This window comes from Budorcas taxicolor, chromosome 17 (genome assembly GCF_023091745.1).
Source record: "Budorcas taxicolor isolate Tak-1 chromosome 17, Takin1.1, whole genome shotgun sequence".
Lineage (NCBI taxonomy): Eukaryota > Metazoa > Chordata > Mammalia > Artiodactyla > Bovidae > Budorcas > Budorcas taxicolor.
In genome coordinates this window covers 16003309-16026960 of record NC_068926.1, presented here as the reverse complement: position 1 = coordinate 16026960, position 23652 = coordinate 16003309, and the positions used below count along the sequence as shown (strand labels likewise).

Below are 23652 nucleotides of genomic sequence, written 5' to 3'. Positions count from 1 at the left end.
CATAAATTCTCTTTTTATGGGTAAACACATACTTCTGTATTCAAGAAAATTTTCTCACAGCCACTATGATAAAATTACACAGATGTTTGCTTAACTTGGGGGGACTACATGTAAGAGATTACAAAAGAAACAACAGAATAGTTGTTAAGACGAGCTGAAAATTTCCCATGACAAGACAATGTGACCTACACTGAAATAAATGTGAATTCCAAGTAAGGCTTTCAGCTTTTCAAGCAAATTACAATCCATCACTCACTATTACATGTCTCAGATATGCTCTAATACTTAGGTTGCATAATGTTCACTAATTTAGGTGTCTCCAACTCAGAAATAAATGGCACCAGGTTCATATTTAGCGTCCATAAAAATATCATGAATCAAAATCCCAGCAAAATATGTTTGAACCTCTACTATGTCACAGGCATTTAAAACTGATTTTTAAGATTAAAATATTAAGGAAAAATAATTGAGGTCCCTGAAATTTTCCAAAAGATAGACTATAAAGTAGAGAACAGGGTAAAGAGTCTATGGGATCATTTGTTTCCTATCAGGCAGGAAAACCAAAGCAGAGAAAGCTCTGGAGTCAGACCCAACTGGATTCTAATCCTACAGTCAGCAGCTGTGGAGTCTTAGACAAGCTGCTATAAAACTGGGATGATAAGACTGCAGAAATTACATAAAAAAGTGTAGGAGAAGCACCCAACACATCCCTTGCTTGCTAGTAGATGCTCAATGAATAATGGGATTTTTTGTCATCATTCTTATTAGTAGTATCAACTGCAAAATATGAACTGTGCTGCTATTTTTAAAAATCTATTAAGAACCTATCACTATAGTTGGCATATGAAAAATTCATGAAAAATGCTTGCTCCATGAGCAAGAACTGAATGAATCCGAAGTGCGTGGAGATGGGCAGCAAAGGTCAGACAAGGTCAAATTATTGTGTTGGCCAAAAAATTCATTCGAGTTTTTGGTGACAACTTACAGGAACCCAAAGCCAATACTTCTTATCTGTCTCAATTCTTCTGAAAAGGATTTCCTAGGAAAGAATTTTTACCCTCCCTTACTTTTTCTGCCTTTGTGATTGTCTACTTTATGAGCAACATAATTTTTCCTCTGACCTCTAGCGTCATTGCCAGAGAAAGATCAGCTTCTCCATTCTGTTGTTAAGTCATTGTTCTAAATTTTGGTTTCTTACAATTCCAAGAGACTCAGGTTAGGTTAGCAGAGCAAGTAGTTGTTAAGTGCTTGGTCAGTAAACCAGGTACAGGGTCATGGTTCTGGGGTGAGAAGAGATTGCCCAGGTTTCCCTCAGTCTCCACTTATCCCTAACCTAGCAGGCTGATGCTCGCTTACTCCATTACGGCTAACATTCCTGAGTTCTCCACGGCCACTGGGACTCATCAGGTCTTCATTTGCTATAAAATGAGTGGTGAAATCAACGTGGAAGACACCTTGAACAAGTGGTCCTTGACCTGTGTCCTTGCTTTGTTCTGCCATTACTAAATCATGTAATGTGTGACATGTTTTAACTAGATCTCAGTTTTCTCTTCTGTCAAAGGAGACAAAAAGTGGGTCACTAAAAGCACAGGTTTGGGCTACCCTGGCGATCTAGTGGTTAAGACTTCGCCTTCCAACGCAAGGGATGTGGGTTCCGTCCGTGAAAGAGAGCTAGGATCCCACCTGTCTGGAGGCCAAAACACCAAAACATCAAAGCAGAAGCAATATTGTAACAAACGGTCCACATCAAAAAAAAAGAAAAAGAAAAATTACAAAAAATCATTTTTAACAAAGAGCACAGGCTTTGCAGACAGAAATATGCGGCTTCACCCATTGGGTTTGCAATGTAACAGCGTTGTAACTTTGTGCAAATTATTTACCTTTTTCTATACCTCAGTTTCTTAGTATATAAAATGACAAAAATCATACATCATAGGCTAATTTGATAAGGGTCAATGAAACAACATCTCTAACATACTCATCAGAGCATAAGACACATAATGTCTCACTCTCCCCAATATAAACAAACAGGTTTTAGTGTACAATTTCAAAAATGCACTGTCATATTCCATGACATTTGATTTAAGTCTATAAATAAGGCACACACTTTTTGCCCTTTAAGTTTTCTGTGGAAAAATAATTTCACCTCAAACTCAAAAATCCCAGCACATAGGATGCAGTGGCCACATTAAACTATTAAACTCCATGAACCAACTTTGGGAGCTTTAAATCTGAATTATCTGAAATGAAGCAACCCAAAGGGACAGTGATCACAAAAAAACTAGACAGACTCTAGGGATATTTGCCATCCAAGAATGGTGCCAACAAGTATACCCTTATTTCTGTGATTTTTTTTTTTTACAGAAATCTGAGAATTCTATTGCTTTAACAACAATGACTGGAGAACAGAAGGAATAAAAGTGAGATATTAGTATAAAAGCATTAAAAACAAAACCAATAATCAAAAAAAACAATGCTTCTTATCCTTGATCAAGTGGCATTGGTGGTAAAGAACTCGCCTGCCACTGCAGGAGATGCAAGAGATGTGTGTCCGATCCCTGGATCAGCAAGATCCCCTAGGGGGAGGCATGGCAATCCACTCCAGTATTCTCGCCTGAAGAAGCCCCTAGACTGGCCAGCTACAGTCCACAGGGTCGCAAAGAGTGAGACATGACTGAAGCCACTTAGCACGCAAGCACGTGTGCGTCCCTGATCTAACACTTTTCTGACTCAGTACCTCAGAGGTTGCCAAGTCAGTGGAAAGAAGATAAATTACAATAGATGTAAAAACACAAAGCACCAGAAGTCAACAGGTTATACTAAGTGTATAATGTGTCTTGTTCACAGGCAAGGAAATCCACAAATTTGGCAAAATGCAAAATGGGAAAAAAAAAAAAAAAACAGTAACCTAGCCATTTCAAAATTTATTTTTTCTAGAAAATGCAATGTTTTGTTGCTCAATCTGGTTTCCTTTTATAAAATCAAAATCAAATAAATAAGAATCAGAAGCTTACTATCGAAAGTGTCTTGATTTCCTGTAAATCTAGAATTATGTTACTTTTTTTAACCTAAGTGTGACACCTTAAACTAGATGTACCTGTTGCTACTCTTCCTCTAATTGTGTGTGTTTAGGTATTTTCCTCCCACTAAAGATTTCTTGGCTCCTGATATCTTTCCCAAAGCCAGTATCTAAACATTGTGCGGTGGGCTGCTGATATTAACAACAGTTATGATACAACCAATACTATAGAGTGTTCAGCAAGGTGAGGAATAAAGTGTCATGTAGAAAACGTGTGACCCGCTGGTGATTCTCAGCAAGCTCAATGTCTGATGTCTCATATCATGAATCCGGGGCATCCAGGTCAAATCTGACTGCCATGCTAGATGGATAATAGATGTCTTCTAGAATATCAGTGACAATGACAGATAGACATTTTAGCTGGCACTTACACACTTCTTATGGCAAATAAACCACAGCAAAATTCTGTCGGGAACAACATCACAAAACTATGAAGATTTTTAAAATGCCTTCCTCAATAAAAGACAATAAAAACAACAGCCAAAAGGAAGCCAAAGAGAATACTCCAGCCTCTGTAGGAGCCATCAAAACTTATTTTTCTATAAGACTGTGAATTGCTTTAAATTATTTTATATCATCTCTTAAGTCAAAATACAAATCTGTAAGGATCAGGAAAAATCAGAAAGCAGACAGCCAGCAGTACAGATTCCACCATAAACCGTGGCATCTACACGGAAATATATTGGTTATAATGAATCCTCAGGGGCTGGGCAGAGGGCAAACACACTTAAGACACATTGCCTTTTCCCTTATGTAAATCATCCAAGATTTACAAACAGTGCTCTATATAATTTTTATCTTTATATATACTGTATAAATATTGTAAGGTAGTATTCTCCAAGCATACATAATTTTAAAGTTATTATACAATTGGAAAATGGCATACTATTTTTTTCTAACTTATAAGGAAGTTAAAAAATGATTATTTAATACTCTTCTCAGTATTAAAACATTGTGCAACTTCCTAAAGATTGTTGTATCATCTTCTGAAATTGTGCCGTGTTGTGCTTAGTTGCTCAGTCGTGTCTGACTCTGCAACCCCATGGACTGCAGCCCGCCAGGCTCCTCTGTCCTTGGGGATTCTCCAGGCAAGAATACTGGAGTGGGTTGCCATGCCCTCCTCCAAGGGATTTTCCCAACCCAGGGATGGAACCCAGGTGTCCTGCATTGCCACCTGGGCTTTCTGCCATCTGAGTCACCATTTACCATCCAAGCCACCATTGTAATCATTCCCAAAATCATATCTAAACCTGTTGTGTGTTGCTATCTGAATCTGCTTTAACTTACATTTTATATTTAATTGTACAGCAACAAAATAAGCTCAAAAAAGAATAATTATCATAAATCTGCCAGTTGCCTCTAACAAACATATTTCAAACCAAGATACCCACCCGATTTAAAACATAATTTTGAAACAGTATTTAATAACATGCCCATCATTTCTATTTACTTTCTTACTTTCAAAGAGTTTCCTCCCCTTACTTTTTTGAAGTTTCATCATTTTTTGAAGTTTCATTTAAAGTTTCATCACTTTATTTTTTATCTTATACTGAAGAAGGGCTGCTTACAATATTATATTGTCTTCAGGGGTACAACATAGTGATTTCATATTTTTATAGATTACGCACCATACAAAGCTATTATAACACTGACTGTATCCACATGCTGTATATTATACCCCTATGGCTTATACAGTATATAACTGGTAGTTTGTACTGCTTAATATTTTTCACCTCTTTCATCACCCCCCACCATCCCTTCCCCTCTATCCACCACTAGTTTGTTAACAATATCATTTTTGCCCCCTACAAGAACTGATAACCTTTGACCGTCTGAAACACAAACTTGAATATGAACTTGAATAATTGCTGTTTCCCATTAACTTACTGCAGTGAAGAACATACGCCATTTGAGAGCTGACATCTAAACATCTGTAAGAACTGTGACTTCTCCAACCCAACCAGCATTCCATAAATATGATGGGCTGGTAACTTTAATAGCATTGAGACCTACCTCAGGCTCAGAGCCAGCCCTTGCTCCTTGGACTTCAGTAGCTCCCCGACTTTAAAACTGGCATAGCCCAGGAAACTTCGCTGCAAATAAGAAAGAATGGTTACTATTAACTTCCAAGATCCTTAATATTTTGTATCACGACAATTTACACAAAATTAGTCTTTAGAAGAATGAAATGTTAACTCTATTAGCCCGACAAATGTTCCACTGACTAAAGTACAACCGTCAGTAACATAAATCTATTTCACGGGGTGAGATGGAAGGGGATGTGAATTCATCCTTCTCACTAAAAACAGAGATGAAGAGCCTGGAAAATAACAAAACAGCCAACAGAGAAGCCAGGACTTTTCCACAAACAAACTCCACCTAAGAAAACTTGTATAAAAGAAAAGATTACAAAGGTTCCATGTTTACCAATGCTGTGCTTGCTCTTATTAGAATTCCTCAAGGCATGGGCAGCACTAGCTTTGTATTCCAGATATGAGCAAATCTGTTAGTTGAAGCTATTTTTATGTGGGACTCTGTACAAGCTATAAATAGAAATGCTATATTTCTCCCCTATCACAGCAATGTTTAAAAGTATTTGTTTCCTTTGTTATTTCTACACTATCATGGGACAATTTCATTCCAACATGCAAAAAAGAATGGTACTTATTTAGTTACATTTTCTAAAATTGTTTTTTAAATCTATCATACTGGGTATTGGCTATCTATGAATATATCTACCTTCTACATTCTCTGACTCATAATATGAAGAATAAAATACTAAATTGGTTTTTCTTTTCCAGGATAAAAACCTTTCATCTCTTTTTAATATTCCTGGCTGCTTGTGATTTAAAAGTCAGAATATTATGGTATACCATAAATAGGATTTTTCATTCTCCTTTCAAGGTCAAGATGTAAACATGAAAATATCAAACCCATATTATTACCCATACCATTGCTGCCTAACACACTGCAATACTTTACAAGAAGTCCACACTACATCTTCCAGAACATTCTCTCTTCATATCTCTGTTGCCAGCCTGCCCTAAAATGAGATGCCAGGTTTAAGTCAACTGGGTCTTTTCAGAGGAAAGTGTGCAATTATTCCATACATAAAAGGCTGCACCTACACAAATTGATCACTGGCTATAGGGGAGAAAAGCTTCAGGTCAAAATTTTTCTTCTCTTTTCAAAGCTGTAACTTAGAAGAACTGGTTCAAAAGTCATAAAGGCAAAAATTTGAAATACAACTTGGTTGTCAGGTTGGCGATATCGGTATGTTAGTAATGATAAGCCCAACTGATTCACATGAAACTCAAAGCGATGGTTTAGACAAGTCCCAAATCCAGAATCACAGAAGACTAAATCATCAGATGAAGAATGTTATGTGAAAACAGATTTGTGGAAACAAAGCTCTGATGACATGAATGATGAGAGTGAACCAAGGCAGAGAAGACATCTATGAGCTGTATGAACAAAGCTTCAGGAAATTTAGGGTGACTTTTCAGTAAGGGGCCAAGCTAGTCGAGGAGATTCCCCGCTGAACAAAAGCATTTACACCACCTCAGCAGAGGCCTACTAGGCTGTGTAAAAGGGCTCCCTCCCAAACACTGCTAATCTCTATTCCTTATCCTGATATATCGTTTCTATTGTTACTTAAATAGTATGTATTTAATTGCCTATTTTGCCCTCCCCTCAAAATAAAAATTGAGATTTGAAGTTCCCCAATGAGTTTTGCTTTCTGATAAAACACTGCTTAACATCAGGTGTGTGATAGTGAGTGATGATAAATGAATGAACGGATGGCATACACACTACCTTTCAAGGAAGTTATTCTATGATACATAGAAGAAAGCCTCCTGCAGATATTTACAAACCATTTAGTGGTAAAGAATCTGCCGACCCACTCAGGAGACGTGAGAGATGCAGGTTCTATCCCTGGGTTGGGAAGACACCCCAGAGTAGGAAATGGCAACCCACTCCAGTGTTCTTGCTGGGAAAAATCCCATGGACAGAGGAGCCTGGGGGGCTTATAGTCCATGTGGCCACGAAGAGTCGGATGTAACTGGGCAACTGAGCACATAGTTCACTGAACTGTGGGAGATCAAAACAGTTTTTTAGCCTGCAGATTGTGTACTATGTTAGTGAATTTCACTTTAGCATTTCAGTACTTTGAAGATATGTCTCACTCTTTCACTGGTAATTAGGGGTTTTAATTTAAATTCCACCCCTCACTCATTATCCTCACTCGAGGAAAATGCTTAACTCAGTGGAAATGTCAGTGTCCCCAAAATTCAAGTTATTTCCTCTCTTTGCCTTTTGAGATTTTGAAGGTATAGATGGTTTTAGAATTAAGAAAACAAACTGCACATGCCATGCGTGTTATTGTGGTTTTTTCAGCAATAAAAGTGGCAGATGTCCCAGACGGGAATGTAGGAAGGAACAGGTGGAGGGGTTATTTTCAGAAATGCTCTACAGACACACCAAGAGACACAGCTGCAAGTAGTCTGTGACCACAAGCCACTGATGTCTCTCCTGCCCACAGACCCGGAGCTACTGAGGAAGCAGGCCCCAGCTCATCCATCTTCTAGCTCAGTCCATTGTTCAGAACATAGGGATTGTATGCTACACCCATTGCTGCACTGTGAAAGCTTGCAGTGTGCCAAAAAAGGACGCTCGTGAGTCAGTCCTTTCCATCACAATTGTCAGTGCCATGATTAACATCAAAGGATATTATCCTTTGAGAGAGAGCTTACAGAAATCATACAAGCCATTACAAATCACCTTAGGTATTATGCATGCTCAGTAGGTAAGTCACGTCCAACTCTTTGCAACCCCATGGACTGCAGCCTACCAGGTTCCTCTGTCCATGGAATTTCCCAGGCAAGAATACTGGCGTTGAGTTGCCATTTCCTCCAGGGGATCTTCCCAACCCAGGGGTCAAATCTGCATCTCCTGCCTTAACAGGCAAATTCTTTACCAATGAGCCACCTGGGAAGCCCAATGATATTATGAAACCATGTCAAACCAGAACAAGTGTTATATATTCTAAATTTTTAAAGTTTTATTCTAAAAATAACTATACATTAGGACTTTATGTTGCAAAAAATGCACTATGACTACCTAGAGGGGTGGGATGCAGGAGAGTGAGAGGGAAGCTCAAGATGAAGGGATGTATATATACTTATGGCTGATTCATGTTTTCGTATGGCAGAAACCAACAACACTGTAAAGAAGTTATCCTTCAATTAAAAATAAAAAATAAAATAAAAGGCATTAATAAAATCCCCCAATTTACAGACAGTACATAATTTCACATTGCAATACTGAACAATGGACTTGCCCATACACTTACCTTCTAGTGGGTTTTTTATGTTTGCTTCACTTCAATAAAAATATTAGTAAGATTATGACCTTCCATACCTCAGAAGGTGAAAAACATATCATTCATTTACATGAATATTCACTGGACTCTTGGTAAAAGAATGAATTAGAGAAAATAGTCTTTTCTATTTCTGCAACTTGAATTCCCGTGGAGGGAAAATAGCACACAGTGCTAATTCAAAAGAAAAACTTCATATAGTTACTTTATCTTCAGTTCAGTTCAGTTCAGTCGCTCTGTCGTGTCCGACTCTTTGCGACCCCATGAATTGCAGCACACCAGGCCTCCCTGTCCATCACCAACTCCTGGAGTTCACTCAAACTCACGTCCATCGAGTCGGTGATGCCATCCAGCCATCTCATCCTCTGTCGTCCCCTTTCCTCCTGCCCCTAATCCCTCCCAGCATCAGAGTCTTTTCCAATGAGTCAACCCTTCACATGAGGTGGACAAATTACTGGAGTTTCAGCTTTAGCATCATTCCCTCCAAAGAAATCCCAGGGCTGATCTCCTTCAGAATGGACTGGTTGGATCTCCTTGCAGTCCAAGGGACTCTCAAGAGTCTTCTCCAACACCACCATTCAAAAGCATCAATTCTTCGGTGCTCAGCCTTCTTCACAGTCCAACTCTCACATCCGTATGTGACCACTGGAAAAACCATAGCCTTGACTAGACGGCCCTTTGTTGGCAAAGTAATGTCTCTGCTTTTCAATATGCTATCTAGGTTGGTCATACTTTTCTTCCAAGGAGTAAGCGTACTTTATCTTACTGCCATTTTGATCATAATCATAAAATTTAATAAAATTATTTTTAACAAATTTTTATATTCCACATGTAACTTAGGTAACATTTTTATTTCTCCTTCAATGTTGTTTATAAAATTCTTAGCCTAAAGGTTTTAAAGTAGAAGCTCCAATATTAGGGGGAAAATTTTTTTAAAAATAGTGACACTAGAATTGGAGGTCTGAAGTGCTATTCTAAATTCAGGATTATATCCAAAAATTAAAATCTGGGCAAATAAATCATTTCTCCAAGCCCCCAGGCTACTTGTCCACTGATGGGCATTGAAGAGCTCTGTAGGTCTGTCTTTTCTCTCACAAACCTAGGAATTGTACAATTTATTCCACCACATTAGGCCTTAGTTTCTGTATGAAACAGTTGCATATGATAATAGTTCTTTCTCACAGTTACTGTTATAAGAATTAAAGTAATCTAGGCAAAGCACTTAGTACATTACTGGGAAAACAGAAACCACTGCATAAATATTAGACTATATAGTGCTTAAGGAAAATATGCCCAGAAGTCAGATGACTTAAACATAAGTCCACTGTAAGTATTTTTGGAAAAGGCAGAGTATTAAAAAATGCCTGAGAGAAATTAGAGAAATTCCAGTTATAAAAAAGGAAAACACATGTTTAAAAATAAAAGTTAGATTCAGGCAAAACATAACTTGAAATAAACTCTAGTGAAAAATAAGTTCTTCTGCCAAATGAGAGAAAGTGAAGAGGAACTAAAGAACCTCTTGATTAAGGTGAAAGAAGAGAGTGAAAAAGCTAGCTTAAAACTCAACATTCAAACAACTAAGATCATGGCATCTGGTCCCATCACTTCATGGCAAATAGATAGGGAAATAATGGAAACAGTGGCAGATTTTATTTTTTTGGGCTCCAAAATCACTGCAGACGGTGACTGCAGCCAATTAAAAGAAGAAAAGCTATGACAAACCTAGACAGTGTGTTAAAAAGCAGAATCATCACTTTACCGACAAAGGTCTGTGTAGTCAAAGCTATGGTTTTTCTAGTAGTCATGTATAGATGTGAGAGTTGGACCATAAAGAAGGCTGAGTACTGAAGAACTGATGCTTTTAAACTATGGAGCTGGAGAAGACTCTTGAGAGTCACCTGGACTGCAAGGAGATCAATCAGTTAATCCTACAAGAAACGAACCCTAAATATTCGTTGGAGGACTGATGCAACAGTTGAAGATCCAATACTTTGGCCACCTGATGTGAAGAGCTGACTCACTGGAAGAGACCCTGATGCTGGGAAAGATTGAGAGCAGGAGGAGAAGGGGTCGACAGAGGATGAGATGGTTGGATGGCATTATGACTCAATGGACATGAGTTCGAGCAAACTCCAAGAGATAGTGAAGCCTGGCATGCAGCAGTCCATGTGGTTGCAAAGAGTTGGATACAACTTAATAACTGAACAACATCCTAGTGAAAGAGATATATGAATGTTCTGTGGTTCCTTGCAGTTCATAGTGCTGAGTACACCATAGCTATGATTTTTGTACATCAAATTTTTATTAGATCATGTGGAACGTTTATCAGAGCCCAAGAAATATCTGGATGAAATCAAAGAAAGTTAAGACTTGTGGAGTCTGGATGCATTCAAAGAAAGTTAATACTTGTAGAGACATGGCCCGCCTGTAGATAAAAATCAGGGACCCATAGGAGTTAACTGGCTTACCCCCCGTCACAAGTAATAGGTTGTCTTTACATTTCAACTGGCGTGAACCTCCCAAATTGTTTCAAGTGCTGTCCAGAGCTGCATTATCCAGCTTGAGCACTAGTTTGCGGCTATTGTGAATTGCGATGTGTTCTACGTGTAAATACACATCAGAGTTATAAGATGTGATATGAAAACAGTGTGACATATATCATTAATGATTTTTACACTGATTACATTTTGAAATAATATTTCTGCATAGATGGGGTTAAATAAAATATTATAATTAATTTCACCTGTATCTTTTTATACTTTTAAAAGCACAGGCTACTAGAAAATTTTAAATTATATATGTAGCACACATTGTATTTCTATTAGACAGTGCTGGTTTTGAGGTTAAATGGATATGTCCGTTATACTCTGTCCTATTCTCATAAAACTATACAGAGTAACTGTGGTATAAGTTGTAAAAGGTCTTTGAAAACTTGAAGTTGATATCGTGAGGCTGATACATAACATCTCCTACAAATAACTTACAGGACAGGGCTTTTTTCACACCTTTGTACAAGTATTTTTTCTTCACTCTCAACCCTAACAGACATTGTTGCACAGTCTCCAACCCCACAGGAAGGGTCAGAGCATACACGAAATATTTGGGCTGAAAAAATACATCAGAAAGAAAAAAAAAAAAAAAACTGAGAGGAAATCTATTACAATGTGATGAAGAGTCTACAAAAAACATCAAAAAGCACTTTAGGGTGAAGTCATATATATTATAAAATTACATCTTTATTATGAATACACCTGAAAAGTTTTCACAGCACAAATTGGTATCCGCTTGACTAAGTCAGCAACAGAGACGTGGGTGCCTCTGAGAGATGCTGCTGAAGAATGCAAAGAAATGTGTGGGATGTATTTGAAAGATTTAGAATAAAATGTTTAGCCCATTTTTAAAATAGGAGTACTTAGTGGCTAGAGTTCTTGACACATTGACCAAGAACTTAAATCCTCAAGAATTTTATCAGTATCAAAAAAAAAAAAAAACGTTCTGAGGAGTGATGAGATGTATATTAACCAGTGGTTCTTCATAGCTTCTCAAGGTGTGGCAATTCTTCCCTATCAGAATACCATGTATTTTGAGAATGTTAGAAAGCCAAGGCATGCTTTAAAGTGTTAGTTACTCGGCCATGTCTAACTCTTTGCAACCTCATGGACTGTAGCCCACCAGGCTCCTCTGTCCATGGAATTCTCCAGGCAATAATACTGGAGTGGGTTGCCATTCCCTTCTCCAAGGAATCTTTTTGGTGCAGGAATTGAACCTGGGTCTCCTGAACTGCAAACAGATTCTTTACCATCTGAGCCACCAAGGAAGCCCCCAAAGCATGCTTATTCTTATTTAGGCTCATGCTTATCATGCTTGAGATATAGTTCAGCAATATAACTGCCATTTCACTGATATCTGATGTGTTGGAAAATGTACTAGATTCTTATCATATTATGTGATTATCTTTGGACATACCCTCCCTTTGTATTCTGGTGGTCTAAACAAATACAAGATAGTTGGCAAACCAAAGTCTTGGAATGGGAGACAGCACCAGTAGGGAGCTGCAGCTGGGCAGGGAGACTGCATGGGGCCTGCTGGGAGGGAAGCCTGAGGCTGGAAGGACTTGCCAGTCCCTTGCAGAAAGGTATAGAAGCCTTTGTAGTCTTGGCAGTGACATTGGTGGTGGAAGTAAGAAGAGTAAAAGAGGCTAAAGGGACAGACAGGAAACAAAGCATGAAAATTCTCTTGAACCGGAGTTATTCAACCTGCCCCAGGAAGAAACTTGAAGTCAGTGTTCAGCATGAGCAAGCATGAAGCATCATTTTTCTTTGCCTTCGCTAACAGGTGCCGAGGAGGCTGACTCACTTCTCAGCCAGTTCATGCTTTCTGGATGGCTCCCTTTGGCCAGTTGGAATGGCAGCTGTGGCCAATGAGGAAGTGAATGCTACCTAGTACAGGGTTCCCCACACCCACCGGAAGAAGGCTGCTAATTGCATGTAGGACTTCAGGGAATTTCAAATCCGCCTTTCAGTTGGCTCAGCCACTGGGTCTCTTAGACTCAACTTATTTCTGGACTTTATTCCTCCTTTCTGAATTCCAGATCCCAGGGACAAGCCTCCTGGGCTATCTTTTCAAGAGCTTCCACTGCCTTGTCTAAGCAAAATCACCTATTAACCTCTTGTTCTCCCAACTTCTAAAAGCTGAAGAGGCGATAGTTCTGATGCAGCAGGAAAACCTTAGCTGGATCTCCCAACACTGGGCCATACTTTGGTGGCATTTTTCCTCTGACCTGTGCTCAAGGAGATCAAACCAGTCAATCCTAAAGAAAATCCACCCTGAATATTCACTGGAAGGACTGATGCTGAGGCTGAAACTCCAAAACTTTGGTCACCTGACGCGAAGAACTGGCTCAACGGAAAAGACCCTGATGCTGGGAAAGACTGAGGGCAGGAGAGGAAGGGGAAGGCAGAAGATGAGATGGTTGGATGGCATCACCGACTCAATGAATGTGAGTTTGAGCAAACTATGGAAGATACTGGAGGACAGGGAAGCCTGGAGTGCTGCAGCCCATGGGGTTGCAAAGAGTTGGACGTGACTAAACGACTAAACTCAATGGTGTTGAAGCCGCAGGGAGCAGAAACGTCACAGTCCCATGGCCAGGGCCAGTTAGTCCTCTGTCTCCTTGCTGGGGAGGTAGAACTCACATCTTCAATTGCCCAGCCTCCTGTTGGTCCAGGAATGTTGGTTCCAATGGCATCTCAGTTTCCTGCAGGGCCATTTCTAGACTTTTCTCTAGCCACCTGAACTAAAGATGAATTCACATCATGATGATTTTCAGGAGAAAAGGAATGAAGTCCATGCAGTTCAGCAAATATGTGACAATGTCTCCTTGCATACTCACACCCAGTTAATGTAACTCAGTTTTACTTGTCAGCTATCAGGCAGCAGGCCAGAGAAAAATCCAAATGATTAGCTTAGAAGCAACAAGTATGCCTTTTGGAAACATAAGAACACTTACCCCAACCTCTGGTGGGGGATCCTTGTGTTCAGGTACAACACTGGTTCGAACCTAGGGAGAAAAACAAACATTTTCTGAACCACTTTCAGAGTAGAAACCAGTGTGGAAGCGTCATATAGGTGTCCTTTTCATTTCCCTTTATCTGGCATCAATTCAGACTCTGTGGTTAATCATTACTGAAGGTACTTGTATATAGCTTCCACCATGGGCAGCTACAAAGCTGTCCTTTCATAGTTCCTGAAATTCCTGATGCCCCTAAGTAGACAGAGCTGCCTGAATCCTCAGCTCAACACTCCTTGTCAAATACAGAGATATCAGGGCTTTAGGTGAATCACTTTTAATCTCCTGGAAAAGCAACCTTCATTCAGCATTCCAGGGAAAGAACAGAGTGACCTAGAGAATGCTGCTGCATGCATGCTTATACATATTTATTCTCTGCATAAGAACCAAGTTGCACCATCCTTTTAGGATATGCTTCCCACTTCAGAATTCTCAGCCAAATTTTGAGATAACTGCATCCAGATTCATCTGAAACTAATTCTCAATTGTGGAAGAGAAAAAATGATGGTAGTGATTCAGTTGCTAAGTTGTGTTTGACTCTGTTGTGACCCCATGGCCATTAGCCTACCAGGCTCCTCTGTCCAAGAGATTTCCCATACAAGAATACTGGAGTGGGTTGCCATTTCCTACTCCAGGCGAACTCCCCAACCAAGAGATCAAGCCCCTGTCTTCTGCATTGTAGGTGGTCTCCTGCATTGCAGGCAGATTCTTTACCACTGAGACACCACGGAAGCCCCAAAGAGGAAAATAGTATAAAATAGTCATCTGGGGAAGATTTTCTTATGTTTCCAAAGCATTCCAGGTGAAAAAAATCAACTCCTTACATAATAAGTAGACATACTTCTTCTCCTGAGTAGTGATCCTCAACCCTGGTTGTACAGTACAATTACCCGAGGCTCTTTCAAAATATCTTGTGTTCTTTCCTGGCCCAGGATATTGACTCTGATGTATTGCTACTGAGTCTATGATTCTCTATTAAAACTTTTTTTCAGATAAAAAGAAATCACAATTATCTTTCTCACTTAAGAAAAAGCAGTAAAAGCAGGAAGAAAACATAAATCCTAAATCTACTATATCTAAATTTACAGCAAAGATGTGCTAAACAAGTTAAATGAATACAGAGCAATATACAAGAACACTGTGCTTATTTGGAGAGCAGAGACAGAGGGGAGAGAGGAACCCAGGAACATATAATGGATCAACATTTTAGGGGGTCATTTAAACAAAATCCCTTTGGGCGTGCAGCAATGGCAATCCTATTCTTTGTTTCTTTATGACAGATCCAGCATTATCACTTGTATAATTTGTCAGTCATTACGACTCAAAATCGTTCACCAGAGCACAAAATAATGACAGGAGAGATCCCAACAGAGAAAACAACATAATTTACAGCACACACTCAACTCTGGGTTTCATGACAGAGTGCTCACTAGTTAAGGGCATTTCCAGGTTGGTGGCTGCATTAACATTCTTTGGTCCAGAATGTTCACATTATCTGGAAATCATTAGCTGGCCTCAGAGGATAAAGAAACTCAGAAACTATATATTAATACATGGCAAGCTGTAATGTAATGTGTGTGCATGTATGTACAGGTAGACTAAAGACAGTATGTGTGTGTGTGTGTGTACATATATACGTATATGTAGACTATATGCTAGAAATATATATAGTGAATATTCACATATATGCAACCCATGTACACATATATATATGTGTATATGTATCATCATTTTAAGAAAATATTTGACATCCAAAAGCATTAACCAAGGACATATGGTTGAATGTAGAAAGAAAGCAAAAGAAGTAAAAAAAAAAATGGTGAGAGTAAACATACATAGGACTACATAAAGTGAGCGTATGTATAAATATATATAAATATATATACACTATGTAATATAATATTGGACAAAGGTATAAAAATACTGACAATTGTTGCAACCTAGTCGTTAAACTCCTAAATTTATACTGGTTTTATCAGTAGAACATTTATACCTTATTAATATGAATAAACTGCATAGAGAAAAAAAGATTCTTAACCCAAAGTTGCAAACTATGAAAATGTCTAAAGCTATTCACTGACCAGTTTGCATATTCAGTGTGTGTGTGTGTGTGTATGTGTGTGTGTGTCTGCCTGTCTGTCTGTGTGCACATGTGCAAACAGGGGGGAAAGACAGAGTGAACTTCACTTTACGTAACAGAAGTATTTTTAAAACATATCTGTACTTCATATTTTCCTGTACCGTGGCACGTTTAAATCACAAGAGGAACTCTTTAGTTAGAGAACTTAAAGACAAAAATAATAAACAAATTTTAAATTTTATAAAGTCAAATTTGTATAGGAAATGTTTGTTTAAATCAGTTTATATGTAGAGTTTTAATTTCTATATTTAAGATCAATACCACTGCGGTGACAGTATATAGGTTACAAATGGACCATGCTTTTCTTACATAATATACATCCCTCCTCACAGTGAAAACACTGGGTTTGTCAGTGAATAAGGTCCCATTCCTTCTCTTGGGGACTTTAGAGTCTAGTGGGCAGCATAAATGTATGAACAATCCAGGACACTGTAGTAAGCTCTAAAATGAAAATGTGGGCACATTCCTGTCTTAATGCAGAGTGAAGAGTAACTGATGCAGCCTGTAAGCATCAAGAAAGGCTTCACAACAGAGGAGGTCTGAGTTTTGAAAGGTGAGTAGGAGTCTGAGGCAAAGGAGAAGGCGGCCAAGCAAACAAGGTGTTACGTAGCAGGCATGGAGTCATAAAGACCCATCTGTGTTTGGAAAAGAGTGAGTATTCAGAAGACACTCTAACATGGGTCCTCTAAGGACACAAGAGTCAACTCGGTTTGGGGAGAGAGATCACATGTTATGGAACTGGAGTTGTATACAATTTCTAGACAATAGGACAATTTTTTAAAAAGTATTTCTTATTTATTTGGCTGTGCCAGGTCTAAGTTGCAGCACATGGGATCTTTGATCTTCACTGTGGCATGCGGGATCTAGTTCCCCAACCAGGGATCAAACCCAGGCCCTCTGCATGGGGACCACGGAGTCTCAGCCACTGGACCATTAACGAAGTCCCCTCCTGGATCATTCAAACTCTGCCCAGAGTCATATTGGGGGATTATTTAACCTCCTTATTCCAGTCGTCTTTTCCCTTTACATCAGTTATCTCTAACATGGGGTTAATAAGAGACTCCATAGGTGATTGTGAGTGAGACATCTTTCCAGCACTTAGAACAGTATGGGACACAGAGAGGAAGGGAGGAAGAAACAAGAGAGAAAAAGGGAAGGAAGAAGAGAGAAAATTGCAGGGGGAGAGAAAAAGAGAGACGGAAGAGATGACAGAGAAAAGATGGAGGAAGCAGAGAGACAGAGATAGGACTGAGAGAGGAATATGTCACTGAAAAGAAACAAAAACAAACCCCCATAAATAAACCCTAGACAGATTTAGCAGAGACCTCTTGGTGAGAAAGGGATGAAGCAATGACTGTCTCTATAGCATCTGGAATATTCCAGTTCATCAGCAATGTCATGCCTCCTGAGATTTTCTGGTCTTTATAAATTCATTTTTCCTTTTTTGGTCTTATTAGCAGTTCTTCGCCCTGTTTTGCTTCACCATACCCCTCCCCCATCCCCTCCTGGGACATAAGAATGTCTGCCTGGCTACATATTTAAAGTTCTTACAACTTCCTTTTGTCTGGACTTTTACGATATCAACAAATAAAGCAAGAAAGATCAATTCCTAGGAGTGGTCATGGAGAAAATTATATATTCCATCTTGAATATTTCTTAAGATTCCTGTAAAACAAATTCATTTCCTTCTCTATCAACTTTATAAGCTCAACCTTCTACATATTAAATTTACCCTGAAAAAAAAGAAACAAAGCAAAATCAGGTAGCAGAGAGTGACTGCCACTCTTTCATCAAATCCTCAGTGACTTGTTCATGAGCTAATTGTTCAATTAAGAGGCCACTTGGGCTACCCCTGCTGCGGCTGAATAAAGCACTCCACAAGTTGATATAAGAAGCTGTTCTTAAATGAGTCACCCTTGTTATAAAGAGCCTAGGCATGTGCCTTAAGCATAGGAAGAGGGTGATTGCTGTATTTTTTCATATGTGAGTGGCGCTAGGTTATTGTTAGGTATCCGGATCCACGGAAGAAGAGGCCACGCACCGAGGTGTCCAAGCCTGGACTTCATCGGTAGGTGAGGAAGAAGCAATCTTTCCCTGCAGGGTCCCAGCTGGAAGGAAGAGGGGAAGGTGTTGGCAGCAATGGAGAAACACACTTGGGACAAGGGGAAAACCCAGATCCTTTCTGCAGACTATTGTCAAATCCAGGAAGGTCTCCTGTAACGAATGTGTCATTGAAACATGCCCTTTCTTCTAACAAAATTATTACTACAATTCTCTGTATCTCAAATTAAAATATATAAAACCATCAGATTTACTTGTTCCACTTGGAATGAGATAAAGAATAACCTTACTATAACAAACGCATGGAAACCTGATCACAAGAGAAATGTCTGGCTCCCCTCCAAGTCCTATACAAGTTCACAAAAATGCACTGCTTTATAGTCAAAGAGATAGAATATGGCTATTTTTAAAAAAATATTGTTTTTAAAAAATGCTAACAGAGCTCAGAGCTGGAAGCAATCTTAGGCATTATTTATTGGGCAATGTTCTTAAGCTCTAGCATGCGCAGTCATCACTCACTGATCCGCAGCTGGTTACAGGATGGTCTGAGGGCCATCCCATTAAGCTTGTTACAGAAATGCAGAATCTCAGGCCCCTTCCAGACATATTGAAAGCGAAGTATTAGTCACTTAGTTGTGTCCGACTCTTTGTGACCCCATGGACTGTAGCTTGCCAGACTCCTCTGTCCATGGGATTCTCCAGAAAAGAATACTGGAATGGGTAGCCATTCCCTTCTCCAAAGGATCTTCCCAACCCAGGGATCAAACCAGGGTTTCCTGCATTGCAGGTGGTTTCTTTACAGTCTGAGCCACCAGGGCAGCCATCCTGAACCAGTCTTCATTTCATTAAGATCCCCGGGTAATTCATATGCCTGCTAAAGTTTGAGGTCTAGCCCATCTGGTCAAAGCTATGGTTTTTCCAGTAGTCATTTATGGAGAGTTGGACCATAAAGAAGCTGAGCACCGAAGAACTGATGCTTTCCAATTGTGGTGCTGGAGAAGACTCTTGAGAGTCCCTTGGACAGCAAGGAGATTAAACAAGTCAATTCTAAAGGAATCAACCCTGAATATTCTTTGGAAGGACTGATGCTGAAGCTTAAGCTCCAATACTCTGGCCACCTGATGTGAAGAGCTAACTCACTGGAAAAGACCCTGATGGTGGGAAAGACTGAGGGCAAAAGGAGGAGCAGGACAGCAGAGAAAGACATAGTTAGATAGCATCACTGACTCTATAAACATGAATTTGAGCAAACTCTGGGAGATAGTGAAGGACAGGGAAGCCTGGTGTGCTGCAGTCCATGGGGTTGCAAAAAGTCAGACATGACTTAGCACTGAATACACACACACTAGAATGCTTATGAGTGAAACAGCCACAGATGACAATGGTAGATATTCATTTGCACCTAAAAATGCCTAATAAGGAAGGGAATTTGTCTTCTGGTTATGAAGACACTTAGTAACTTTCTTAAATGTCAAGCATCTATAAAAGCTCCAGATACTATCTGTTTCAGAAATATCCTTTCCTTTGCTGTACCATGCTATGGAGGAGAGGCTGCTCTGGTCATTAAGTCAGGGATTGATTTGGGACAGAGTTGAGCTGGAAAGACTCAGTGTTTCAGGCTGAATCCCCGCCTTCTACCCCTACCTCCTAACCCTTCACTCCCCGACCCAGTCTCAGTTTCATATTCTGAAGCCCTAATCACAACATCTTGGAAATGACTACAATTGGAGATAGGGTAATTAGGTTTAAATGAGACCACTAGGATGGGGTCCTAATGCAACAGGACCAGTGCCCTGATGAGAAGAGGAAGACACACCAGAGGTGCAAACACAAAGTGAGGATCAAGTGAAGAATCAGCAGAGGACTTCCTGGTGGTCCAGTGGTTAAGACTTAACCTTCCGACATACACAGATGCAGGTCTGATCCCTGCTCAGGGAGCTAGGATGCCACATGCCTCATGGCCAAAGAACCAAAAACATAAAACAGAAGCAATATTGTAACAAATTCAATGATGACTTTTAAAATGGTCCAAATCAAAGGAAAACAAACAAACAAACAAAAAACCCACAATCTGCAAGGAGGGTGGTCAACTGCAAGTCAAGGAGAGAGGTCTCAGAAAACCTCATCCCTGCTGACACCTTGATCTCGGACTTCCAGAGGCCAGAAATGCGAGAAAATAAATTTCTGCTCTTTAAGCCACTCCGTCTGTGGCACTTGGTCACGGTAGCCTTAGCAAACTAAGACACTCAGTCTATCTGTGTTGTAAGGTATAGCCCTCAGTAGAGAGCCTAATTCACCTTTGCTCCTCAGCCCTTGAAAGGATGCTAGAGATTCTCAGATGTCTCAGTGGACCACTTCTGCACTGAACCTCAGCTTCAGCATCTGTCTTTAGAGACAGAGCAGCCATATATTTGAGTCCCTTTTGTTCTCTAAGTTTGTTATTTCAGCTACACATGAAAACCCTAATCTGCTGGCTTCTGAGCCAGCTGGCTGCCTTGTGTTTAGTCAAGACAGATACTCAGGCTTCCAGCTACAGAGAGAAAATCTGTTCATTGCCCGCAGGTGAAAAATGGCTTTTTAGTCACTCAGCATCAATTCACCACTCCCTCTAGGACTGGGGCTCTTGCTTGGTTTTGGTCCCTTTGCCCATTCCCTAAACACTGTGAAATGGTGGGCGGTTTCACTCTGCTTTTTTTATAAACCTTTGGCCTGGTTCTTCGGCTCCTGCCAGGGTCAGGATTCAGCTAGTCTCTTCTGAGAAAATAATGACCATTAATTTGAGGACCCTCAAGACTCAGTTTCTCACACCATCCAATACAGCTGCTGAAAGCTCGGCTAATTTCTCTTTCTCTGGGCAGCAGCCCTCTGTCCAGGTGAAGTCCTGTTCTTTAGCCCACTCTCAGAATCACCAAAGGCCTGGGAAGGAGAATACACATGCTCCTGAGAGCTCAACTCTGAAAGGTCCTCCTTTCTCTGGAATTTTAGTTTTCTTGAATCTGCCTGCAATTCAGGAGAGGCAAGTTCGACCCCTGCGTTGGGAAGATCGCCTAGCAGAGGAAATGACAACCTACTCCAATATTCTTACCTGGAGAATCCCATGGACAGAGGAGACAGGCAGGCTACTGTCCATGAGGCAGCAAAGAGTCAGACATGACTGAGCATGACCATGTTAGTTATTACTATCATGGCTTGATGATGTTTTCAAACATGACTTTTGTAACATTTGACTCATTTCTATGTGGTGTCAGAGAGAGTTGCTGATCCCAGCTACCACATCCTAACCCAAATAAACTTTTTTAATATCTGAAAGCTACTGCAAAGCTAAGGAATCTTCCAAACACACAATTACAAAATGAAAAAAAAAAAAAAAAAAGATCAACAGAGCACAGTAGTTAAATATGATTGGAGGGGGAAAGGGATGCCATTATATGTTGGTCTATTGAGCAAAGTTAAAGTGTTAGTCGCTCAGTCGTGTCCAAGCATGTGTGACCCCATGGACTATGGCCCACCAGTCTCCTCTGTCCATGGAATTCTCCAGGCAAGAACACTGGGGTGGGTAGCCATGCCCTTCTCCAGGAGATCTTCCTGACCCAGGGATCTAACCCACATCTCCTGTGCCTCCTGAATTGCAGCCAGATTCTTTACAGTCTGAGCCATCAGGGAAGCCCAGTCTACTGAGTGAAGTCTTCAGTAAACCAGTTAAAAATGGATAACTGCAGGTAGTTCTCTTAGTAAAAGCAGTTAATCCTGAAGCCTGAACACTATCCAAAAAGGATCTAAAGAGCAATGAGTGTGACTTGCAATCCTGGCCTTCGCTAGGCAAATGTGATCATCTTTCACGTGTCAAAACGTGTCATGTAAATGATGTACACAGGAACATTCTAGAGATTTCCAAGCAAAAAGAGATCACAGTGAGAAAAATGTAAACACTCTTAGTTTGGATGCATCCAATCTTAGAGGTCTTCCAGAAAGAGATTCACAGACTTATGAGCTTATGATTGCTGGGGGGAAGGAAGGGGACATGGGGAAGGGATAGTTAGGGAGTTTGGGGTCGCCGTGTACACACTGGTATATTTAAAATGGATAACCAGCAAGGACCTACTGTATAGCACATGGACCTCTGCTCAGTGCTATCTGGCAGCCTGGATGGGAAGGGAGTTTGGAGGAGAATGTATACATGTATATGTATGGCTGAGACCTTTTGCTGCTCGCCTGAAACTGTTGCAACATTGTTTGTTAATTTGCTATACCCTGCAGTGTTCTTGCCTGGAGAAACCCAGGGATGGGGGAGCCTGTTGGGCTGCAGTCTATAGGGTTGCACAGAGTCGGACATGACTGAAGTGACTTAGCAATAGCAAAAAAATACAAAAAAATGGCACCCCACTCCAGTACTCTTGCCTGGAAAATCCCATGGACAGAGGAGCCTGGTGGGCTGCAGTCCATGGGGTCGCTGAGGGTCGGACACGACTGAGCGACTCACTTTCACTTCTCAATTTCATGCATTGGAGAAGGAAAAGGCAACCCACTCCAGTGTTCTTGCCTGGGGAATCCCAGGGACGGGGGCGCCTGGTAGGTTGCTGTCTATGGGGTCACACAGAGTCGGACACAACTGAAGCGACTTAGCAGCAGCAGCAGCAATACAAAAAAAAAAAAGAAGTTTAAAAATATCTTAAAGGATTCCCATGTCTTTAAGGCAGTGACGCTCACACCACCGACTTCTGGTAACATGAGTCCCTTTATGCTTAATTGGTGGCTCCTTAGGACTGTTAATTTCACCAAATGAATGTGACATTATACTAAATTCTACCAGTCATATAGGAGTCATGTGGTTCCTTACATTAATGGTGACTGAAAACGTGGCTCTGGAGTCATATAACTCTGGGTAACCCTGCCATTATCCACATTTTATACCATTTCCCTTTCCAACTCTTACAGAGATCTATTATAGGCTGGTAAAAAAAAAAAAAAAAAACAAAAAACAGAAGTACTGAATAGCCAAAATATCTTTAGACATTCTCTTCCTTTGTTGGAGAGTTACTGAAAAATATAAGTTCTGCTGAAAATAAGAGATGCTAAAACTGAGGTCTAGTTTTCATGAAATCAAAAGAAGGTCTCTCTGTTGCTGTTCTGTGAGTAAATCCTCTGCCTTTCAGACTCTACTCCTGGCTCCTCCTAAAAGGGTCACCAGGCTAGGAAAGGTGCCACTGGTCAGAGCCCATGGGGTGTCCCGCACTGCGTCTCAGAGTCAACACTTGCCCTGGGCACTCACCTAAAGCAGGGCAAAAATCCCAAAGAGCTGTACAATTTAAGGCCAAAGTTCTTTTTTTTTTTTTTTGAGAGGGGGGTACTGGCATATATATGTTACTCTGTATAAAATAGATAACTAAGAAGAACCTACTGTAAAGCACAGGGACCCTACTCAA

The 23652-nt window shown here is 40.2% G+C and overlaps 1 protein-coding gene across 1 annotated transcript in view; it reads right to left on the bottom strand.

The window, feature by feature from the left end:
* The window catches only part of INPP4B (inositol polyphosphate-4-phosphatase type II B), a 723258-nt gene that overhangs the window by 290010 nt on the left and 409596 nt on the right, over positions 1-23652 (bottom strand). Inside the window, exons 7-8 of the mRNA XM_052654320.1 lie at positions 13969-14019; positions 5093-5172 (exon numbers count right to left, since the gene is read on the bottom strand). Coding sequence (XP_052510280.1) covers positions 5093-5172; positions 13969-14019 — 131 coding nt within the window. The remainder of the gene's footprint in view (positions 1-5092; positions 5173-13968; positions 14020-23652) is intronic.